A 21,956-nucleotide genomic window follows, 5' to 3' on the forward strand; every position below is an offset into this window, starting at 1 on the left:
AGATTATGGTCAGATCTTCCTAAAGGAGGCAGGGCAGAACAACTGGATCCATTATTCATATTTGCATAAAATAAGTCCAACATCTTATTTTCTCTGGTGGAGCAGCTGACAAACTGCTGGAATGTTGGTAGAGTTGCAGAGAGGGAGACGTTGTTGAAGTCTCCGGAGATCGCCATGAATGAGTTTGGATGCTGTGTTTGTAGCCGAGCAACGACGGAGCTGATGACGTCACAGGCTGTGTCTGGTGCGGTACCAGGTATTATATAAACCGCTACCAGAATAACACAGGTAAACTCTCTGAGTAAATAATATGGACGGAAGCTCACAGCTAACAGTTCCATGTCCCTTGTGCATATCTTCTCCTTGACAGTAACATGTCCAGGATGACACCAACGCTGGTTAACCAGCACTGCAACTCCACCACCCTTTAGCTTTCCGCTGTGTTGTCTACTGCGGTCTGCACGGACCGTTTTAAAGCCCGGTACAGACACATTACAGTCAGGGATGTGTTCATGCAGCCATGTCTCGGTGAAGCACATAATACTGCACTCTCTGTATTCTTTCTGAGACCTTGTTAGCATCTCCAGCTCGTCTGTTTTGTTAGCTAGCGATCTCACATTACCCATGACGACGGTCGGGAGAAATGGTTTAACTCTCCATCGCTTTCTCCTCTGTCTGACTCCCGCTCTGCAACCTCTTCTCTTTCTTTTCAACTCCATCGGGATTTGATGTGTTGTTTCACTGATAATCCTGATTTGGGAGAGGTTAATCAGTTGATCCCGATTGTAAACAAGTCTTTCGTTGCCATGGAGACTCATCATAATAAGCCTTGAAAGAGCCAAAAATATGCAGAAAAATCTCCCTTGCTGCACAACCTCCAAACCGACATGAAATCCTCAGAGAAAAAATACCTAATTTGAGGTAATATCTGTGTGAGAAGAGTTTGTACTTTTAAAAAAATCAAGATAGCAAGTCAGAGCTACTACAATCTGCTGCCAACAGACGGCGCAATCAGATTATATTAATATGAATTTTTTAATATTTTAAAGTTCAATAGCTTTTTAGTCATGTGACCTACACACCCCAAAAACTACATAATGGTTCAGCCAGTCCTGCTACATGCATATTGTGTTATTTTCATAGACTGTATATAGAGATGGACGTAGCCTCCTGAATTGAAGCTCGGTGGGCGGTTCCTACCATCGCCATCTTGGCAGGGGCATGCGTGTCGTCTAGCCTGGAAAATACAAATATGTGCAAAGAGGTGGAGCTGAGAGGGGGGCTGTGAGCGTCATGGCGGATCATTGACATCGAGCGAACTCCGAGCTTTCTGTAGCTAAGAGCTAACCGAGCTAACCCGGAGATAACAGGAGCTAACCAGCTAACAGAGGTAAGCGGGCTAAAGCTAAGTCACGTTGTTAACCGGCTAAAAACCGCGGTTGTTCTACGTTCTTCTGACTTGAAGCAGGAGATCGGGTACCAGTCCATCAAAAGGACACGCCCCTAAATATGCCGAACTTCGAGATTAAATTACTTTTAAACGGGCGAGTTAGAAACAAATTCACTTCCCCCACAGTTGTCATGAAGGTTAACCTGACCTATTAAACCTAAAATAGATTTTTGTACCAGGCTGTAAACATGTTTATTTCTGCTGTAAACATGTTTATTTCTGCTGTAAACATGTTTATTCCTGCTGTAAACATGTTTATTCCTGCTGTAAACATGTTTATTTCCGCTGTAAACATGTTTATTTCCGCTGTAAACATGTTTATTTCTGCTGTAAACATGTTTATTTCTGCTGTGAAGTTGGTCTTTTTAACATGGGAGTCCATGGGGATTTGCTCTGTTTTGCAGCCCCTAGTGGATGAAGGGGGAACTGCAGCCTTTGGCACTTCCAGATAGGCTTCACTTTTTACCGCCGAAGGCTCTGTCCATCTTTCATATACGGTTTATTTTATATAATTTTTTTAAAGATTTTAAAGTTCTATAGCTTTTTAGTCATGTGACCTACACACCTCAATTCACTACCTATTTGCTCATCCAGTCCTGCTACATGTTTTACATCGCACATGAGTGTAAGGTTTCCCTTGCCTGGATGCAGGTCCTTCTGGAGCCAGGCCGGAAGTTGGAGTATCAAGGCAAGTGCCTGGTTGCCAAGCCTTTGCTCATGGGGCCCGGTTGGGCTCAGCCTGATAGGGCAGCATGTCCCTCTAACCCTGCTTTGGCATCACCATGCTCTGGCGGGGCCGTATAGGCTGGATGTGATGCGAGCTTGTTGGCAGCGGAAGGCGGGGACCCTGGTGGTCTGATTCTTGGCCGCAGAAACTAGCTTTAGGGACCTGCAAAGTCACCTTTGTGGTGGGGAAGGAAACTGAATTGGTAGGTGAGGGTGAACGGTACCGGCTAGATGTAGTTGAACTCACCTCAGTGCATGGCTTGGGCTCTGGAACCAGTGCCCTCAAGAAGGGCTGGATGTTCTTTCACTCTGAAGCTGCTCCTGGTGAGAGGCGCCGAGCATTTGTGGGCATACTCATTCCCCTCCGATCTACTTGTCAGTATCAGGTTCTATCTCTCCCTTACTTGTAAACAAGACCCGAAGGTACTTGGACTCCTACACTAGGGACAAAATCTCAATTCCGCCCTGGAAAGGACACTCCACCCTTTTCCAGATGATGACCATGGTCTCAGATCTAGAGGTGTCTGAAAGGTACCAACTCTTTAGATGGATGGATGAGCTCAGTGGCGGTCTTCCTGTTTAGTCAGGATGCTGTTTGTTCATTGGCTGGATCTGATGTTGAAGCTGTGGAGGCTATATGCTAACGTGTGCTAAACCCCCCACGCCCACCACCTGGATGCTGACGCTGAGCGCTACCTCATGAATATTCTGCTATTATGGCTCCAACTGGTTGAATTCATTCTAGAACCTGCAGTTAGATGCTAACAGAGCCTGTCGTGTTTTTATCTTGTGATCCTGCAGAGTGGATTATCTACCTGCAGCCTGGTGGATCTGGAGCGGTCCACATGAGGTTCAGGTCTCTGACACCAACCTGCGAGTCCAGTAGCTGCAGCTGGATCTCGTAGTTCCCCAGCGGGGGCGGCTGTCTCTCCAGGTCCTGCAGAGCCATTCTGACGGCTGGGATCACGCCGGCCGTCAGGTTCTCCCTCCCCGATCCAGAACTGACCGGCATGATCCACAACACAGGCAGAGGGTGCCGGAACTGGGCCGGAACTGGTCCGACGGTCAGCCAACAGACCAGCAGCAGCCTGAACGCCTCCCAAAGCCGTCCTCTCGGATCCATGCGCCGCTTGCAGGGCAGACTTCTGCTGCTCGGCTCTGATCCTCCTGCAGGAAACCCGGAGTAATCCTCTTGTGCTGAAAGCAGCCGAGACCTGAGGAGATCAACGGATCAGCAGCAGGACCAGATGCCACCGGGACCCCCGGGAACCACGGCGTGAACGCAGGCTGCTGCCGTTGGAAGTCCACGTGGCGCCTGGTGTCGTCCTGCTCTTTGCAGATTCTTATGACAGCAGAAATAAAACGCTTTACAACCAACATGGAGCGTTTCAGAGGAAGGTATGGACCGATCGATACGTCGATATCAGCCAGAAATATCACACTGTAGATACCGCTCCTGATGTCCCCACTTCCGAGTCTGACAATAAAGTTGTGTTTGAAACCCAGAAATGGTGACTGACTGGTGTCACATGGTCGCAGCAGCTGATGACATCATGCCATGATGACATCACTGTACACATTTTCATTTTTCACTGTTTAATTGCACATTATGCTTTTATCATATTGATAATTTTTTCCATTTAATGAGAAAATATTTATATGAATCTTTTTTTCTTTTTTTAAAAAATCATTTTAAAGTTTTTTAAATAATACTCAAAACATTTATTTTCTTGAGTTTGTTTTACATCCTGTTTCTGGATCCTGATTGTGATCCATATCCTGATCCAAATCCAGACCCAGATTCTGATCCAGATCCCGATCCAGATCCCGATCCATATTATGATTCTGATCCGGTTATGGATCCTGATCCATATCCATATCCTGATCAAGATTCAGATTCTGATCCAGATCCTGATCCTGATTCGGATCCAGATCCAGACCTAGATTCTGATTCGGATCAAGATCCAGATTCTGATTCTGTTCCAAATCCTCATCCAGATCCTGATACTGATACTGATACCGATTCGAATCCAGATCTAGATCCAGATCTGGTTCTGGATCCAGATCCAGATCCTTTTCCGGTTCAGCTGCTTGCTGGAAGAAAGAACTCGGCAGAACCAGAAGAAGACTTTATTCTTCATCTTCCTGGAAGCCGTTTAGTTTTCAGGCTGTTGGGAAGAAAAATGTTTTCCTGACATGAAAGTAAAAATAAAAACGGAACAGAAGCAGGTCCAGTCTAGATCAGGTCTGTCCTTTCACCGGTTCTCTGGACCGTCCAGTCTGACGGTGAGACGCCTTCCCTCCCCTTCCTCCTCCTCCTCCTCCTGCTGCTCCTCCTCTCCTCCTCCGGTGGCCAGGTCTTTGAACCGCCGGGCCTCCGGCCTCCTCCCTGCCGGCCGCCGGGGCCCACAGGGCGTCGTACCGGCCGGGCGCCTGGTATCCCGGCTCTCCTGCATCCAGCGGGTCTGCAGAGAGCAGGATCCAGATGGAGGGCAGGTTCCGGCGGACGGTGAGGGTGTCCAGGCCGGCGGCGGGCTCCAGCGGCTCCCACTCCTCCACCACGGCGCCGAACTGCAGCCTGGTGAGCTGGTGGAGCCGCTTCACGCGCCGCTTCACGATCTCCGCGCACGTGATGGCTTTGGAGACGGCCTTCCCGGTGGCGGTGAAAACCACCTGCCGGCCGGGAGCCCCCTGCTGGTCTCCCCCCTCGGCCCTGGGCCTCCCTCCCTCCTCCTCCTCCTCCTCCAGGCGGCTCAGGACGAAGCGCAGCAGGTTGCGGATCTTGCTGCCGTCTCGGACCCGGATCTGCGGCGTCCCGGCGGGGAGCCGGCTGAACGGACAGACGGACGGCTGCTCCAGGGTCCGGGCCTTGCTGTAGTTCTCCATCTGCACATGGAGAAAACTCTCAGTCCGGAATAAAAAGCAGAAAAATAAAGTTTCATCTGCAGGAAAGTCTGAAAGTTTCTGGAGGTTTGAAGAGAGGAAGAAGCTGAACTTCATCATGTTGACACAGAACATGTTAAATAAACCTTTTCTCATCTGGTGGGTTTAGATCAAATTAGTATGAGATAATATTAGTGTTAAAATGATGATTGGAGATCTTCTGCATCTGAGCTCTGCAGGAATCCTGAAACCATCAGATCAGATAAAATTTACCCGATTTATCAGATAAAACAGAAATTTGCCTCAATGTTGGATTTTCTTCTTCTGCCGAATTAAAGGACAAATCTGTGTTTTACAGATTAAATTATAATCTTTTGTTTCTATTTCCAGTCTCCGGTTATTTCACTGTTTCTCTGATACAGTGTTCCTCAGACCCCCCGCCCGCCTTTAGCCCACCTGGACACACCTGGATGGAATAAACAGGCTGCAGAACCTGATGAGGAACTTCATCTGACTCAGCTGCGTTGGAGCAGGATCAGGTCTAAAACATGCAAGGGGGTCTGGAACTGGGACATCCTGCTCTAATGACAGATGGAGAAGTTTGTTTACCTGACGTGCCGCACGCGCCGTGTTGATGCACGCAGGTAAGCTAAGCTACAAGCTAACCTCAGGAAACGTCCCCCGCGCAGAAACTCTTCACCACAGCGACCACGCGGACAGATGTGTGTGTGTGTGTGTGTGTGTGTGTGTGTGTGTGTGTGTGTGTGTGTTACCTTTGCTCCAGCTGCTGCACGCCACACATGTTCACTTCTGCCGTAACCATTTCCGCTGTCGTATAGCGGTACGGTCTGTCGTAAAATCACGTGCTGTTCTGTAGTTCTTGCAGGAGGTTCAGTAGAAGCTTTTATTTTCTTTTTAAAGAAAAGAATTAAGTAAACCCGTTTATAAACTTGATCAACCACATGAGGTAGACTCGGTTTACATCGAGGTTCTCTGTAATGATGCTGTTAGCGTCGCGCTGTTTAAACGGCGTCATTACCCTTCCAGGGGGGGGCGGGGCGCTGGTTGCGGCGCGTGGAGTACGCTAGTTGCGTTTAGGGGACAGAAGAAGAAAGAACTCGGAAATGCTTCAGTTGTGAGGCTAACGGAGCAAAGCTCGGACTATTCTCCAGATTTAGTTTAAAATGGCACCAATAACTTCTCTTTAGGGGGGATTTTGTGTTTTTGAGGAGGAAGCTGTGTTTTTAACCTGAAACTGGTGTTAAAGTTCCGTTTCCAGTGCAGTTAAAAGCGTTCCAGCTAATGCTAACAGGCTAAAAACAGCTAATGCTAACAGGCTAAAAACAACACGCGCTGACGGTGAGTAAAGTTTCTGTTTCTGCAGTTTGTTTCATCCCCACCTCCAGGAACAAGCTGTCAGCCAGCAGAACCTCTGTCCAGACAGGTTTATGTTGGTTTCTGTCTTTATAACACTTTAAATATTAAAAAACTTAATAAACTTCCGTTTATTCTGCTGTTACTAAATCTGAAATAATATTTACATCTGTTGCACGTAGATTTTCATATTACGGGAAAATTATTAATCATAAAGCAATAAAAAGCATTTTATGCTGTTTATTCTGTCAAGACGTACAGGAAGGGACAGAGTCTCCTTTTAATAAAAAAACATCTCCTCCATGAAACCTGGCAGGACAGAGGAGTCTCTGCAGGACTGAGATGTTCAGGAGGTCCTTCATTCCAGCCGCATTTAGACTGTTTCATATTCATCTGTCATATACATATATATATATATATATATATACACACACACACACTATTCACAAAAAGTTAGGGATATTGAGCTTTTGGGTGAAATTTCACAACAAGCCTAAAATGCATTCAAACCTGTACAGGTGAACTTAATGTGATCTTCTCTAAGCTTTTAAATGCACATGTCCAACTGTTAAATGTTTCAATAAATTTTGCACAACTTGCTGTTCTCTAACAAGGAGCTTAACGGCAAAAATCACGGCAGGTGTGTGATCCTTGAATTGACCAATAAATGTCCTGGTTCAATTAGAGCTGGTGTTTAAACAGTTGTCCTCATCATGCTGTTCACATTTTGACATCATGAGACCAAGACGACACCTAACAATGGAACAACAGTCCCTTGCCATTGCCATGCTTCAAACAGGACGTTCTCAGACAGAAGTGGCCACTGAGCTTGGAGTGTCACAGAGTGTCATCAGCAGGTTGCAACAGAGATATGGAGAGACTGGAAGAGTCACAGAAAGGCCTAGAAGTGGACGTCCTTTGGCCACATCCCGTGCTGATGACCGCTACATTGTGAACACTGCCCTGAGAAACCGGATGATGAATGCCACTCAACTCCAGGCACGTTTAAGAGAGGTGAGAGGCACCCAAGTGTCACGTCAGACCATTCCAAACCGTTTCCATCAGCGTGGTCTGCGTGCTAGACGACCTGCACGGGTACCTGACCACACCACCAAGCACAGGCATCATCGTCTTGCACGGGCCAGGGAGCATTTACGCTGGACGAGGAACCAGTGGGCCTCAGTGCTGTTCTCTGATGCAAGTCGATTCACACTGAGCAGAAATGATGGCCGGCAACGATGTTGGAGACGTCAGGGAGAGCGCTATGCATCAGCCACTGTTGTCACCAGGCCAGCTTTTGGTGGTGGCGGTGTTACAGTGTGGGCAGGGGGGTCCACTTGGTACAGAACTGCCCTACACTTTGTGAATGGTACAGTGACAAGCCCATACTACCTGAATAACATCATTAATCCAGTGATTGTGCCCCTACATGAACAGCACAGGCCTAATTTCATCTTCATGGACGACAATGCTCCTGCTCATCGAGGCCGCATCATCAGGGAACGGCTGTTGGAGACTGGTGTACCTCAAATGGAACGGCCTGCACTCTCTCCAGACCTGAATCCCATTGAAAACCTGTGGGATCAGCTGAGCCGTCGTGTAGAGGCTCGAGACCCTGCACCCCAGAACCTCAATGACCTGAGGGCTGCCCTTCAAGAAGAGTGGGATGCCATGCCTCAGCAGGCAATAAGTTGCCTTGTGAACAGCATGAGACGTCGTTGTCAAGCTGTAATTGATGCTCAAGGGCACATGACCAGATACTGAGACGTTCACATTTTTTGTTGTGGTGTAACTACCATTGTTGTTACCTTTTGTGTTGAATGAATTTTTTGAGATGAGGAAATCAGTAGTGCATCCTTCTACTTAAATGTCTTACTTTTATGATATTATATCACTGTAGCATGAACATATTGCATTTTCCATAAATTTCACCTGAAAGCCAAATATCCCTTTTTGTGAGTAGTGTATATATATATATATATATATATATATATATATATATATATATATATATATATATATTATATAAAATGACTGTTTAGTATGAATCTGTAGTTTAATCTCATTATCGTTAAAGGAACTGTTGGAACGTCGTGAATCTCCTCCTGATGAATAAAACATCTATCTTGTTGCAGGAACATCCTTCCCGCCATGGACGTGAGCATTGCCGTGTCGCTCATCCGGGGCCAGATGGGGGCCGTGGTGGAGCGAGCGGTGAACGTCGCTGTGGAGACGGTGCTGGCGGAGATGCTGAAGGTGGTCGGCGTGAAATTTGAGGAGTTGAAGAGTCAGGTGGTGCTGATGAAGAAGGAGATGGCAGTGCTGCAGAGGGAGAAGAACCTGAAGGACAAGGAGAACGACAACATCCGGGCCCGGCTGCGCTACACGGAGCTCAAGCTCAAGTACTACCGGCAGGGCGTGGAGGAGGAGCTGCAGCAGAGGAGCGCCACCCTGGTCCACGTCCACCCGCCTTGCATCACCAGGACGCAGCACGGAGAGCCCAACCTGCAGGCCAGGACCAGCCAGGGTAAGTCCCGGGTCCAGAACACTGCTGGTCCGGTCCTAGCCGAGACCAGGAACCTAGATCCAGCTCTCAGCTCTGGCTGGTAGACCCGTCTGTTGGTTCTCAGGGGTTAGGGTTAAATCTGCAAGCCAGTCTGGTGTCCTTGCAGGTATGGGGCGAAACATTGGCTCCGGTTCCCTTCAGGATCTTTAGCAGTCTGGTTTTCTGAACGAGGTTCTGCAAGACGAGCAGCATCACGTCTCTGTCGGCGACACGTACGTCCACGGTGTGTTTAAAGACAGCAGGGAAAAACACCTTCCATGTTAATACGGGATGGTTGTAACAGTGCCCCTCGTCGGACCAGTCCGGTCCTCGCTGTCCTGCTTCGCAGCAAAATGCTGAGTCATTAAGGTGTCCGTCGTCAGCCTGCTGCAGGACGAATGGCTTTAATTCAATTCAATTCAATTCAACTTTATTTATATAGCGTCAGATCTCAAGACGCTTTACAGACAGAGGGGAAAACATAATGAAGGCCAATTCATAACAGCCTATATAAGGAAACCAACAGATTGAGTTGAGTCCAACTCAATCTCCCATCCTGAGCAAGCACACTGGCGACAGTGGGAAGGAAAAAACTCCCTTTTAACAGGAAGGAAACCTCCGGCAGAACCCGGCTCAGGACAGGCAGCCATCTGCCTCTGCTGTGTGGGGGGAAGAGGACAGAAAGACAACAGACAACAGGAACTGCTACTCCCGGCCAGGGAGACCTGCTGAGACAGGAGACATACATGTTAATGATGCAACACTGTTATGGGGGGGTAAAAGAAAGAGATAAAGAGAAAAAGAAAGAAGCTCAGTGTATCAGGAAATGTCCCTCAGCAGTCTAAACCTATAGCAGCATAACTAAGGGATGCTAACCATCCCTAGCTATAGGACTTATCAAAAAGATAAGTCTTCAGCCTAGTCTTAAAGGTGGGGAGGGTGTCTGCTTCCCTAACACTAACTGGGAGCTTATTCCATAAGAGAGGGGCCTGATAACCAAAGGCTCTGCCTCCTGCTCGGCTCTTTGAGACTCTAGGAACCACAAGTAAGCCTGCAGTCTGCGAACGAAGTACTCTGCTTGGTATATAAGGAACAATGAGGTCTTTGATATATAGTGGTGCCTGGTTGTGGAGGGCTTTATATGTAAGGAGAAGGATTTTAAATTCTATTCTAGATTCAACAGGCAGCCAATGAAGAGAGGCTAAAACTGGAGAAATATGATCTCTCCTGCTGGTTCTGGTCAGGACTCTGGCTGCAGAATTCTGGATCAGCTGAAGGCTTTTCAGGGCATATTTAGGACAGCCCAGTAATAGAGAGTTACAGTAATCTAGTCTCGAAGTAACAAAAGCGTGAACCAGTTTTTCTGCATCACTCCGAGACAGAATGTCCCTAATTTTGGCTATATTACGTAAATGAAAGAAGGCTGTTTTAGTAACCTGCTTAATATGTGGGCCAAAGGACAGGTCAGGGTCAAATATTACTCCAAGGTTTCTCACTGTAGCACTGGAAGCTAAAGTAATGCCATCCAGGTTCATTACAAAACCGGAAAATTTAGCTCTGAGTTTTTCAGATCCAACGAGAATTACTTCAGTCTTATCTGAGTTTAAGAGGAGGAAATTTCTAGACATCCAAGTCTTTATGTCTATGAGACAATTTTGTAGCCTATTGGGCTGATTTGTTTCATCTGGTTTAAAGGATAAGTATAGTTGAGTATCATCTGCATAACAATGAAAGTTTATTCCATGCTGTCTAATAATTTTGCCTAAAGGGAGCATATATAGCGTGAAGAGTACTGGTCCAAGTACAGAACCTTGAGGAACTCCATGACTTACTGTAGTTTGTGAGGAGGACTTGTCATTTACATGAACGAACTGAAGTCTATCAGATAAATATGATTTAAACCAGCTTAACGCTGTACCTGTAATTCCAATCACCTGTTCTAGTCTCTGTAACAGAATGTTATGATCGACTGTATCAAATGCAGCACTAAGATCAAGCAAGATAAGTACGGACACAAGTCCTTTGTCTGAGGCCATAAGAAGGTCATTAGTAACTTTCACCAATGCTGTCTCAGTACTATGATGAGCTCTAAATCCTGACTGAAACTCCTCGCATAAATTATTTCTGCTCAGGTGGGCATGTAGCTGAGCTGAAACTATTTTCTCCAGAATTTTGGACATAAACGGGAGGTTAGATATAGGTCTATAATTTGCTGTCACCTCTGGATCCAGAGATTGCTTTTTAAGTAAAGGCTTGATTCCAGCAGTTTTAAATGATTGTGGTACATATCCTGTCACTAAAGACATATTGATAAGATTTAGTAGTGATGTATTAATTAAAGGGAAAATGTCCTTAAAGAGGCTCGTTGGGAGAGGGTCTAAGATACAGGTGGATGGTTTAGATGAAGCTATTATTTTAGTTAATTCAGAGGGTTGGACAGGACAGAAACTATTTAGACACAAGTCAGATCCTGGTTCTAAGGATGCTTTGGAGACCACAACAGGCTCAACATTATAGGTAGAAGGAAGAGTATTGTGAATTTGATCTCTAATAGTGTCAATTTTATTCCTGAAAAAATACATGAAATCATCACAGCTAAGTGAGAAAGGAATACATGGCTCCACAGCGCTCCGGCTCCTAGTAAGCCTGGCTACAGTGCTGAAAAGAAACCGAGGGTTGTTTTTGTTTTCCTCTATCAATGATGAATAATAAGCTGTTCTTGCCGTACGTAAGGCTTTTTTGTATACAATTAAACTTTCTTTCCAGGTTAAGTGAGACTCCTCTAGTCCTGATGAACGCCATCTGTTTTCCAAACGCCTTGATGCCTGTTTTAGAGCTCGAAGCTGGGAATTAAACCAGGGAGCCTTCATAATCTTACCTAATTTCTTCTTCTTTAGGGGAGCAACATTATCCAAGGTTGTACGCATTGAAGCTGTTATAGTATCAGCATGCTGATCAATCTGAGCAGGAGTAAGGCTTAAAGGGGGACTCTCAGTCATGCTAACACATGGTAGATGTGAAAAAATTGATTCAACTGATTGTTTAAATTTTGTAATATTATTGTCTGATGAACATCTACTATAGTAGAATTTATTTTTGGTCAGTGAGTAATCAAATAAAGTGAATTCAAAGGTTAATAAGAAGTGATCGGACAAGACAGGGTTTTGAGGAAATACTTTGAGCTTATCAGTCTCAATACCAGATGTTAGAACCAGATCAAGAGTATGACCATGAGAGTGAGTGGCTCCATGGACATTTTGTGAAAACCCAATTGAGTTTAGAATAGAGCTAAAGGAAATGTTTAAACTATCATTTTCATGGTCAACATGAATATTAAAATCACCTAGTACAATGACCTTATCAGTAGTCAGCACTAACTCAGACAAGAGATCAGAGAATTGGGTCAGAAACTCGGAGTAAGGTCCAGGTGGGCGATACACTAATGCTAAAAGGAGCGGTTTCTCTCAATTCCATTTTGGATGAGATAAATTTAATGTCAGGAATTCAAAGGATTTATAGTTAGTTTTGTGCTTAGGATTAATTTAAAATTCTGACTTAAAGATAGCTGCAACACCTCCTCCTCTGCCTGTAGTTCTAGGAATGTGAAAGTTTAAATAGTTAGCTGGCGTAGCTTCATTAATACTAACATAATCCTCTTGCTGTAACCAGGTTTCCGTAAGACAGAATAAATCAATGTAGTGATCACCTATCAAGTCATTGACTAATAAAGACTTATTTGGGAGGGATCTAATATTCAGTAGGCCACACTTTATTGTCTTATTTTCAGATTTTATTAGATCCATTGTTTTTATTTTTATGAGGTTTTCACGATTAACCCCAGAAGTGTTTTTGTGTTGTTTAATTCTTACTGCTGGGGAGTTGTATAAGGTCGGAATGGGGTTTTGGGTGGGCGGCGGCAGGTGGGAAGCTGCAGAAAAGTGTGTAGGACTACAATTCTGCCTCCTGGTCCCAACCCTGAGTTGTCAATTTAGCTGACTAATAAAAGAGTCCATATTGCTAGATAAGAGTGCGGCTCCATCCGACGTGGGATGGATGCCATCTCTCCTAATAAGACCAGGCTTTCCCCAAAAAGCGCTCCAATTATCTATAAAACCCACGTTATCGGGACACCACCTAGACAACCAGCGGTTGAAGGATGACATGCGGCTAAACATGTCATCGCTGATTAAATTTGGCAATTGATTGATGCATTAGTTCAACAGGATCCGGTCTGCGTGCGGGTCCTGCCAGATCTGAATCTGAAGGCGGGGTCCAGATTGTGGAAGGAACTCTGTGAACCGTTGACTTGGATTGTTTGTAAATTCTGACTGTATTAGTAAAGTTTCTTTGTCCTGCGACGTTTCACATGAAGCATGACGGCTGTGTCTTTTCCCAGAATGCACCTCTTCCCAGAGCGAGAGCCGGCGAGCCGTCCCGACACATCTGCTGTCCGTCATGCCGGCAGAATGTCTGGACAGCAGCTCAGGTACGTGTGTGTGTGTGTGTGTGTGTGTGTGTGTGTGTGTGTGTGTGTGTGTGTGTGTGTGTGTGTGTGTGTGTGTGTGTGTGTGTGTGTGTGTGTGTGTGTGTGTATTCCAAGTGGCAGCCTCCGGTGGCAAAAAGTGAAGCCTATGTAGAAGTGCATAAACCTGCAGTTCCCCCTTCATCCACTAGGGGCTGCAAAACAGAACAAATCCCCATAGACTCCCATGTTAAAAAGACCAACTTCACAGCAGGAATAAACATGTTTACAGCAGGAATAAACATGTTTACAGCTGGAATAAACATGTTTACAGCAGGAATAAACATGTTTACAGCAGGAATAAACATGTTTACAGCAGGAATAAACATGTTTACAGCCTGTTACAAAAATCCATTTTAGGTTTAATAGGTCAGGTTCGAGATATTTAGGGGCGTGTCCTTTAGATTGACAGGTACCCGATCTCCTGCTTCAAGTCAGAAGAACGTAGAACAACCGCGGTTTTTAGCCGGTTAACAACGTGACTTAGCTTTAGCCTGCTTACCTCCGTTAGCTGGTTAGCTCCTGTTATCTCCGGGTTAGCTCGGTTAGCTCCTAGCTACAGAAAGCTCGGAGTTCGCTCGATGTCAATCATCCACCATGACGCTCACAGCCCCCCTCTCAGCTCCACCTCTTTGCCCATATTTGTATTTTCCGGGCGAGACGACATGCATGACGCTGCCAAGATGGCGATGGTAGGAACCGCCCACCTCTTCTCTACAGTCTATGGTGTATTCATGTTCATGAACCTGGTCTCCAATGTCGTGTCTTCCAGACCTGGACGCCACTCAGAGGAAAGAAGTTGAGCAGGAGGATGACTGTGAGTGGACCGTCACCGTGCTTCCTCACGCAGATGCTGTGGACGCTGCCGTGGCTCCGCCCCCTGGACCAGCCCGGACTATGGATTCAGGACCGCAGTCCGTCTCGCTGTCCCCGGATGTTTCTACTCCGCCCGACAGCTCCATGCTGCCGCCTCCTGCTGCTCAGGTGACCACACAGCTCAAACCTGATTGGCTGCTGTGTTTACCCCAAACTGAGTCCGAGAATCTGAACCCAACATGCAGGATCACCTGGCGACGCGTTTCTCCTGTGGCGACGGCGTTCCCTCCAGGTGACGCCGGTCTCGCCTGGCGACGCGGTTCTCGCGCGTCGTGATTCACGCCGTGGTTCCTGTTGAACTTTGGTCGCTGCTCTGTGAAACACTGTTAGACGTTTATCTTAGTTACAGGAAACAACTTTAGTTTTTAGTTTTATCGTTTAAACGTCTCCGGCTGGTTCTCCCAGCAGCCTGCAGAACCAGCCGGAAACTGAGTCTGTATCCGTCATGTCAGCGACTCTGAAGTCCTGATTGTCTGCAGGTGAAGCAGGAGGTCCAGCCTCAGGAGGAGGAGCAGGAGGAGGAGGTGATCTGTATCAAAGAGGAGCCAGAGGAGGAGCAGGAGGGGATGGCCACCCTGCTGCTGGACTGCCAGGTTAAGCAGGACCCTCCTCCAGAGGTGAGGTCTCTGATACGCGGGGATCATCTCAGCTGTGAAACACGGTGGTGGTTGTATCATGTGTTCCTCCTCCAGAATCACAGGTCTGGGATGGACTGGTCCGGACCGCTTGCGAACCACGTGAACCCAAATCCAGGCGCCGGCTCCACAGGACCAAGTGTGTGTGAGTAAATGTGTGTGTGTGTGTGTGTGGGAGCTGGGAAAGCTAGCAGAATGCTGTCTGATCCTCACCTGGTCTAAAGTCTGTCTTGGGGTGCTGGAGGTCTGATCCAGGTCCAGACCCTGACTGGATCAGATCCTCATTCTTCCAAGCCTCTTTTATGTTGCCATGGTTACTAAGTCAGTTCATCCACTAGTGGGTGACGCTGACAGCAGTTGCCAGCGGTAACGCACCGCGAGAAAGTGAAGAAGAGCCGAGTTACCTGAAAACAGACCGTATGTTCGCCGCAAGAGACCAAACTGCATCTCCGTTCAGAAGCCAGGCCGCCATGTTGGTCCTGCTGGCATGTAACAGGCATGTAACAGTCTTCTAACTGGACTGTTACATGTAACATGCTAACTTGCTAACGTGTGTGTAACATGCATGTAACATGCCAACGCGTGTAACGTGCGCGTAACATGCCAGTGCGCGCATAACATACCAACATGCTAATGTGTGTAACAAGCTAACATGCGTGTAACCTGCTACTGTACATGTAACATGCTAACGTGCCAGTAACGCTAACGCGCGTGTCATATGCATGTAGCCTGCTAACGTGCATGTAGGCTGCTAACGTGCATGTGGCCTGCTCAGGTGCATACAACATGCTAACGTGCATGTAACATGCTAACGTGTACATAACGCATGTAGCATGCTAACGTGCGCGTAACACGCATGTAACAAGCTAACGGGCCTGTAACATGCTCACGTGCCTGTAACGTGTGTAACATGCTAACGTGCGTGTAACATGCTAACGTGCGTGCAATGTGTGTGTCATATGCATGTAACATGCTAAGATGCATGTAACATGCTAACGTGCCAGTAACGCGCGTGTCATATGCATGTAGCCTGCTAACGGGCATGTAGGCTGCTAACGTGCATGTGGCCTGCTCAGGTGCATACAACATGCTAACGTGCATGTAACGTGCTAACGTGCATGTAACGTGCTAACGTGTACATAACGCATGTAGCATGCTAACGTGCGCGTAACACGCATGTAACAAGCTAACGGGCCTGTAACATGCTCACGTGCCTGTAACGTGTGTAACATGCTAACGTGCGTGCAATGTGTGTGTCATATGCATGTAACATGCTAAGATGCATGTAACATGCTAACGTGCATGTAACGTGCTAACGTGTTCATAACGCATGTAACATGCTAATGTGCGCGTAACACGCATGTAACATGCTAACTGGCCTGTAACATGCTAACGTGCCTGTAACATGTGTGTAACGTGCGTGTAACATGCTAACGTGTGTGCAATGTGTGTGTGTGTCATATGCATGTAACATGCTAACATGCATGTAGCCTGCTAATGTGCATATAGCCTGCTAAGGTGCATGTGGCCTGCTAAAGTGCATATAACATGCTAACGGCCCTGTAACATGCTAACGGACTTCACACAGTCCGACGTGCAGATCTGGGTCTGAAGGACTGAACTTTCTGGGACCTGTCTGGGTAGTTTTCCACTGGAGAGTAACACTCCTCTCTGAATGGTGGAGCGGCTAATCAGTGCACCGATTGGTTGATTGTCATCTGTGGAAAAGCAGCAGTTAGCATGATGCTAAGGAGGAAAGACATCAGCAATCTGGGTTATTGGGTCATTTCCAAATGGACCTCTTTGTCTTCGTGTTTTTTTAATTTTATTTAATCTTTTTTCTTTTAGTTTTAATGATTCCTGTCAGAACAAATGAACACATGAATCTGTGTGATTAATACAATCATACTTTTAACCCATAAACAATAAAGTTATGAAGTCCTGTCATATTATCTCGGCCAAAGAAGCTGATTTTGGGCTTGTAGATCAGTGAAACGGCGCTGAACCAAACACTCCTAAAAATACTTCCTCCTCATTACTGAAGATGTTGGTGGTTTTACATCTGATATGTCACTCAGCTGTGTTCCACATGAAGAACCTGAAGAACCCGTTAGATGGGAGTGTTGAGAGTTAAAGAGCCAAAAATGGAGAAGTGCATAAACCTGTAGTTCCCCCCTCATCCACTAGGGGCTCCAAAACACAACAAATCCCCATAGACTCACATGTTAAAAAGACCAACTTCACAGCAGAAATAAACATGTTTACAGCAGAAATAAACACGTTTACAGCAGAAATAAACACGTTTACAGCAGGAATAAACACGTTTACAGCAGAAATAAACACGTTTACAGCAGAAATAAACACGTTTACAGCAGAAATAAACACGTTTACAGCAGGAATAAACACGTTTACAGCAGGAATAAACACGTTTACAGCAGGAATAAACACGTTTACAGCAGAAATAAACACGTTTACAGCAGGAATAAACACGTTTACAGCAGGAATAAACACGTTTACAGCAGAAATAAACACGTTTACAGCAGAAATAAACACGTTTACAGCAGAAATAAACACGTTTACAGCAGGAATAAACACGTTTACAGCAGGAATAAACACGTTTACAGCAGGAATAAACACGTTTACAGCAGGAATAAACACGTTTACAGCAGGAATAAACACGTTTACAGCAGGAATAAACACGTTTACAGCAGGAATAAACCCATCTTTTTACAGTCTATAGTTGGGATTAATCTCCAGCATTCCTGGGATGGATCCGTTTGGCATCCCTTTTAACATTTAGCCTCCTGCTGTGAGGTGTTTACTTGTTTATGGATAGACCTGCCTCTTGTTGTTCGACCTTTGGGGAAACTGTCTGATCTGAGGTTGGATGGTGTGTTGGCACTGCTCTGTGCAGCTCAGACTAGTAGAGAAGAAACCTGTTTGTTTTCTCAGATGGACCAGCACAGTTTTCTGCCTCTGTCGTTGCACCGCTCGGTGACCCGCCCCGCCAGGTGATCCGGCCCTGGCCCAAAGACCTCAGCCTGTATGAGGAGTACAAGCTGCGGCGAAACGAGCTCCGGCGGCGAAACCTGAACCGCAGACGTGAGCTGGAGAAAACGCTGCCTCAGCCCCTACTGGCGGACCTGGTGAGTCTCAAACATAAAAACATGCGGTGGTGTGGCGTGCACCGTAGTCTGACCGAGGTGGTTGTGTCCAAGGTGCGCGAGCGTCGAGAGAAGACCCGACTGAGGGTGGCCAGGTGGAGGGCAAAGAGGAAACTCCAGGCCTGTCTGAACCAGGCTCAGGTTAGTGGTTTGACATGTCCAAGCGGGCTTATGGAGGCTCAGCGGGGACTGATTTGTTTTCCTTTCTCATCATGTCCACATGCAGCCACATGGCAGCGCTGCAGGTCTCTCTCAGAATGGTTTTCCTGTCGGCAGTCAGCAGCTCGCAGCACCTTGCGGTAAGACGACACCTTTAACCTGCCTCTTTATGTGTTTCACAGCTAGCTAATTATTTTAACATGAACATGGTTTAAAACTGGACTAATAAACTGTGGAGACCTTGACCACAGTAGACCAGATGCTGCTAAGAACATACCGGATTTGAGGTCCATTTCTGCTCCCTTACATACGTAAAGTTTTACGTTTTATTCATACGTTGTTGTACATCCTGCCCCCACCTCAACACATCCTCTACGTTGCCATGGTAAAGTCAGATCATCCACCAGCGGGCAGTGCTGAGTTCAGAACTTCCCTGTTTCCTACCGGTCATTAGCGGTAACACACCACTAGTAGAGCTGTACAATTAATTGTTTAAAAATCGCGATCTCGATTCATACTCGTATACGATCTCATTTTCAAATGACGACTTTTACTGGAGACGTTTCTGATGTTTTGGCGACTGACCTGAAAGCACGTCTTGTTTAGCAGTGACTGTCAGGAACGAGCGGTGGGAGCCTCTCCCCATCATAAAGCACTCCCAGCCGGTCAGAGGAGCAGAGAGGACACCTGCACAAGTCCACGTGCACAGTCACAATGAATAGTGCATGTGCAAATCCACACCTGATCCCAGCCTGGCTTACAGAGTGGGATGTAAACTAACATCATTCTGTCGTCTCTGTTTGGTCCATTTAGATTGTTAATGTCCAGTTTAAACTGTCTGTCCAATAAGGAGTTTAAAGTTATGTTTTTGCCGACATATGTTCATGTTTTACTTTGACTAAAAACAAACCAAAAGTAAGAAAACTACAGGAAACAAACAGACAAACAAACAACAACAAAACAAATCAACTCTGCCAAAGTGTCTTTTGGGTCACTTTGCTGGTCCAAAGTAAAGAAAGCAGCTATTGGCTGTTCTAGAAGTCGCTGAATGACATCATCGCCTAATTTGCATAATTGGCCATATGTGGTAATGTAATGGACGTTGTAGGAGAGAGGAATAATGTTGTGGGAGAAACCAAAGGTGATTCAAAACCATCCTCAATATGTTTAGTACTATGGATAAACTCTGTTCTGTTGTTTTTTTTTAAAGGTTTTTTATTTTACCATTGAAACAGGTTATCACTTTAAAAAAGTAGATTCTGAATCCCTTTAGACCCACCTTGCATAAATCACTTTTGTTCTCCATTCAGAATATGAAATTTAACCAAAGGACTGCTGTGTGAAGTTTCTAGCTTCATGTCCAACCCTCCTGTTTATATTTTAAGAACCATACCGACCTCTCATCACCTTATGCACAGAAAAATTATTGTTCAAAAATGTTCCTATTAAAACTATTCAAAGGTTGTGTGTGTAAGAGAAGACAAGAGAGACATTTATTGTGTTTACGTTCAGTGTCAGCTGTTGAAAAGTTGATGCCGATAATACATGCAATAAATATTTATATTGGGGAAAAAATCGTGAGAGAATTGTGATCTCAGTTTTAAGCATAAAAATCGTGATTGTCATTTTATCCACAATCCTGCAGCCCTAAACACTTTTTTCAAATGTCCAAAAACACCAGAAGAAGAAAATCGCTTTTGTTTTGGTTACTTTTTTCAACGTCTCGTGCTTCTTTGGGTGTTTTGGCAGTTTCTGTGTCGTCTACTTCCTGTTCTTCTTCGTCTTCATCTGTGGTTTGCTGGTTTCTGGTTGTGTGCAGGTCCTGTTAGACTCCATCTGGCCATCTTTGGTAGCAGTCTTTTAACTTTCTTTGCTAAACCTGGAGTCTGCATGTCAGGAGCCGTTATGGCTGATCGATCAGAAAGAAACAAATATATGACTATTTATTTTCTAGTCAGTGGTCTTTGTGAATGTTGTTCTTTAGTTTCATGAAGCTCCACTGTGTTGCTCAAATTTCCCCTCAAGCACCAGTAAAGTTCTAGAGTTAGTGGAACCAACCCCTACTGGCCATTGATGGCATTATGTTTCAGTGTGTTGCTCTGATAAATAATAGACAATCACGCGTCTGTTGATGAGTTCTTACATCAGTCAGACTAGACATGTGAGGCCGTTTCCATAGCAACGTGACTGTCCTGTCTTTCAGCCTCCATCAGCCAGCAGAGACGACACCCAGCAGCTCCTCGGCCCATCAGCTTCCTCAGCAACGTGACGATGAACGCCACCTCTGCTGCCCTGCCCCTCGTACCTTCCTCCTCCCTGCTCCTGCGAGGACCCAGCATGGCTCCACATGAGCACACAGTGACATCCTCCTCCTCCTCCTATCGCCCGTCGCCACAGAGCATCACGCTGACCGACTCAGACTTACTGCAGTGAGCAACAGAGCCGGAGCTCATCCCAACTTCATCAGGTCGAACTTATGAACACACGAACCAACACTGTTAGAGCAACATGCTTCACCGTCATACATGAAGTTCCACAACAACCGGCTCGCTGTAAAATGTAAACAAAACCACAATCTCATCAGGTAAACAAGTCCGATGATGAAACCAATGGAACAGATGAGCGGATTGTTCATCTGATGCAGCAACACATCTGTAAAAAGTCCTTCCAAGGTCACGTTTAGCATTGTTAGCATCGGTAAAAAGTCCTCCCATGGTCATGTTTAGCATTGTTAGCATCGGTAAAAAGTCCTCCCATGGTCATGTTTAGCATTGTTAGCATCGGTAAAAAGTCCTCCCATGGTCATGTTTAGCATTGTTAGCATCGGTAAAAAGTCCTCCCATGGTCATGTTTAGCATTGTTAGCATCGGTAAAAAGTCCTCCCATGGTCATGTTTAGCATTGTTAGCATCGGTAAAAAGTCCTCCCATGGTCACGTTTAGCATTGTTAGCATCGGTAAAAAGTCCTCCCATGGTCACGTTTAGCATTGTTAGCATCGGTAAAAAGTCCTCCCATGGTCACGTTTAGCATTGTCAGCAGCTGTTAGCATTGGTAAAAAGTCCTTCCAGGGTCATGTTTAGCATTGTTAGCAGCTGTTAGCATTGGTAAAAAGTCCTTCTGTCTTCAATTTTTTTTATTTAATCTTATTTACGGGGGACTGTGTACAATTCTGTACATAAATGTTTATATTTGATGCATTTTAGCCTAATTATCATCTGCAGTCTCCTACCAGGACTCGCTTCATATCTGCTTTGTCCTGTGCATACAGAGATTCCTTCTGATTATCTGTAGATGATATTTTACACTGTAGAAGTTATGTTTGACATATTTCCATATTCCTCCACGTGTTGCTGCATCAGATGATAAAATGTCTGTTTCATCATCCAACTACTTTTAACGTTTTGGTTGGACTGTTCTTTCCTTTGTGTCCAGCGTTGATGTAAATAGTTTCTCGACATGTTAATCTGTGATGTGCATGTGTCGTGTGTTTGGTTTGGACGTGTAATTTCTGCATTTTGATAGTGAAATGTCTAAGTACAAATGATGCTGACATGTTGCAGAAAATCCTAATAAATGCAGCTAAAACGGATGAAGTCTCATGTTTATTCTCTCAGGATCGCCT

General features: G+C 45.7%; 2 protein-coding genes across 5 annotated transcripts; one reads left to right on the forward strand and one right to left on the reverse strand.

Annotated features, from left to right (window-relative positions):
• Positions 1–4,184: 4,184 nt before the first annotated feature.
• rpp25l (ribonuclease P/MRP 25 subunit-like) lies at positions 4,185–5,878 on the reverse strand. 2 transcript variants are annotated; one of them, XM_079254594.1, is made up of 2 exons: positions 5,833–5,878; positions 4,185–5,062 (listed from the first exon to the last, which is right to left on the reverse strand). In XM_079254594.1, exon 2 carries the CDS (start codon positions 5,060–5,062, stop codon positions 4,418–4,420), a length of 645 nt encoding a protein of 214 aa, XP_079110720.1. In that variant the 5' UTR covers positions 5,833–5,878; the 3' UTR covers positions 4,185–4,417. The 2 variants fall into 2 exon arrangements, with proteins under 2 accessions (XP_079110720.1, XP_079110721.1); XM_079254595.1 differs by lacking the exon at positions 5,833–5,878 and adding an exon at positions 5,669–5,806.
• A 294-nt stretch (positions 5,879–6,172) lies between these two features.
• LOC306766238 (uncharacterized protein) lies at positions 6,173–21,761 on the forward strand. Of its 3 annotated transcripts, none has more exons than XM_079253884.1 (10): positions 6,173–6,418; positions 7,291–7,447; positions 8,569–8,960; positions 13,375–13,464; positions 14,273–14,484; positions 14,856–15,156; positions 17,964–18,157; positions 18,230–18,316; positions 18,402–18,474; positions 20,538–21,761. In XM_079253884.1, the coding sequence occupies exons 3-10, from the start codon at positions 8,585–8,587 to the stop codon at positions 20,765–20,767; spliced, it is 1,563 nt and encodes a 520-aa protein (XP_079110010.1). In that variant the 5' UTR covers positions 6,173–6,418; positions 7,291–7,447; positions 8,569–8,584; the 3' UTR covers positions 20,768–21,761. The 3 variants fall into 3 exon arrangements, with proteins under 3 accessions (XP_079110010.1, XP_079110011.1, XP_079110009.1); XM_079253885.1 differs by lacking the exon at positions 7,291–7,447 and having other exon boundaries at positions 14,856–14,993; positions 15,069–15,156; XM_079253883.1 differs by lacking the exon at positions 7,291–7,447.
• The last annotated feature ends 195 nt before the right edge of the window (positions 21,762–21,956 follow it).

Source organism: Telmatherina bonti (assembly GCF_933228915.1).
Source record: "Telmatherina bonti genome assembly, chromosome: 15".
Lineage (NCBI taxonomy): Eukaryota > Metazoa > Chordata > Actinopteri > Atheriniformes > Telmatherinidae > Telmatherina > Telmatherina bonti.

What these genes read in the sequence shown, in the direction of transcription:
- rpp25l (XM_079254594.1), bottom strand. Translation starts at nt 5,062, where the DNA reads ATGGAGAACTACAGCAAGGCCCGGACCCTGGAGCAGCCGTCCGTCTGT.
- LOC306766238 (XM_079253884.1), top strand. Translation starts at nt 8,585, where the DNA reads ATGGACGTGAGCATTGCCGTGTCGCTCATCCGGGGCCAGATGGGGGCC. An exon ending in ATGTCTGGACAGCAGCTCAG is followed by an intron (nt 13,465 to 14,272) that starts GTACGTGTGTGT and finishes CGTGTCTTCCAG; the next exon opens with ACCTGGACGCCACTCAGAGG. An exon ending in CTCCACAGGACCAAGTGTGT is followed by an intron (nt 15,157 to 17,963) that starts GTGAGTAAATGT and finishes TTGTTTTCTCAG; the next exon opens with ATGGACCAGCACAGTTTTCT.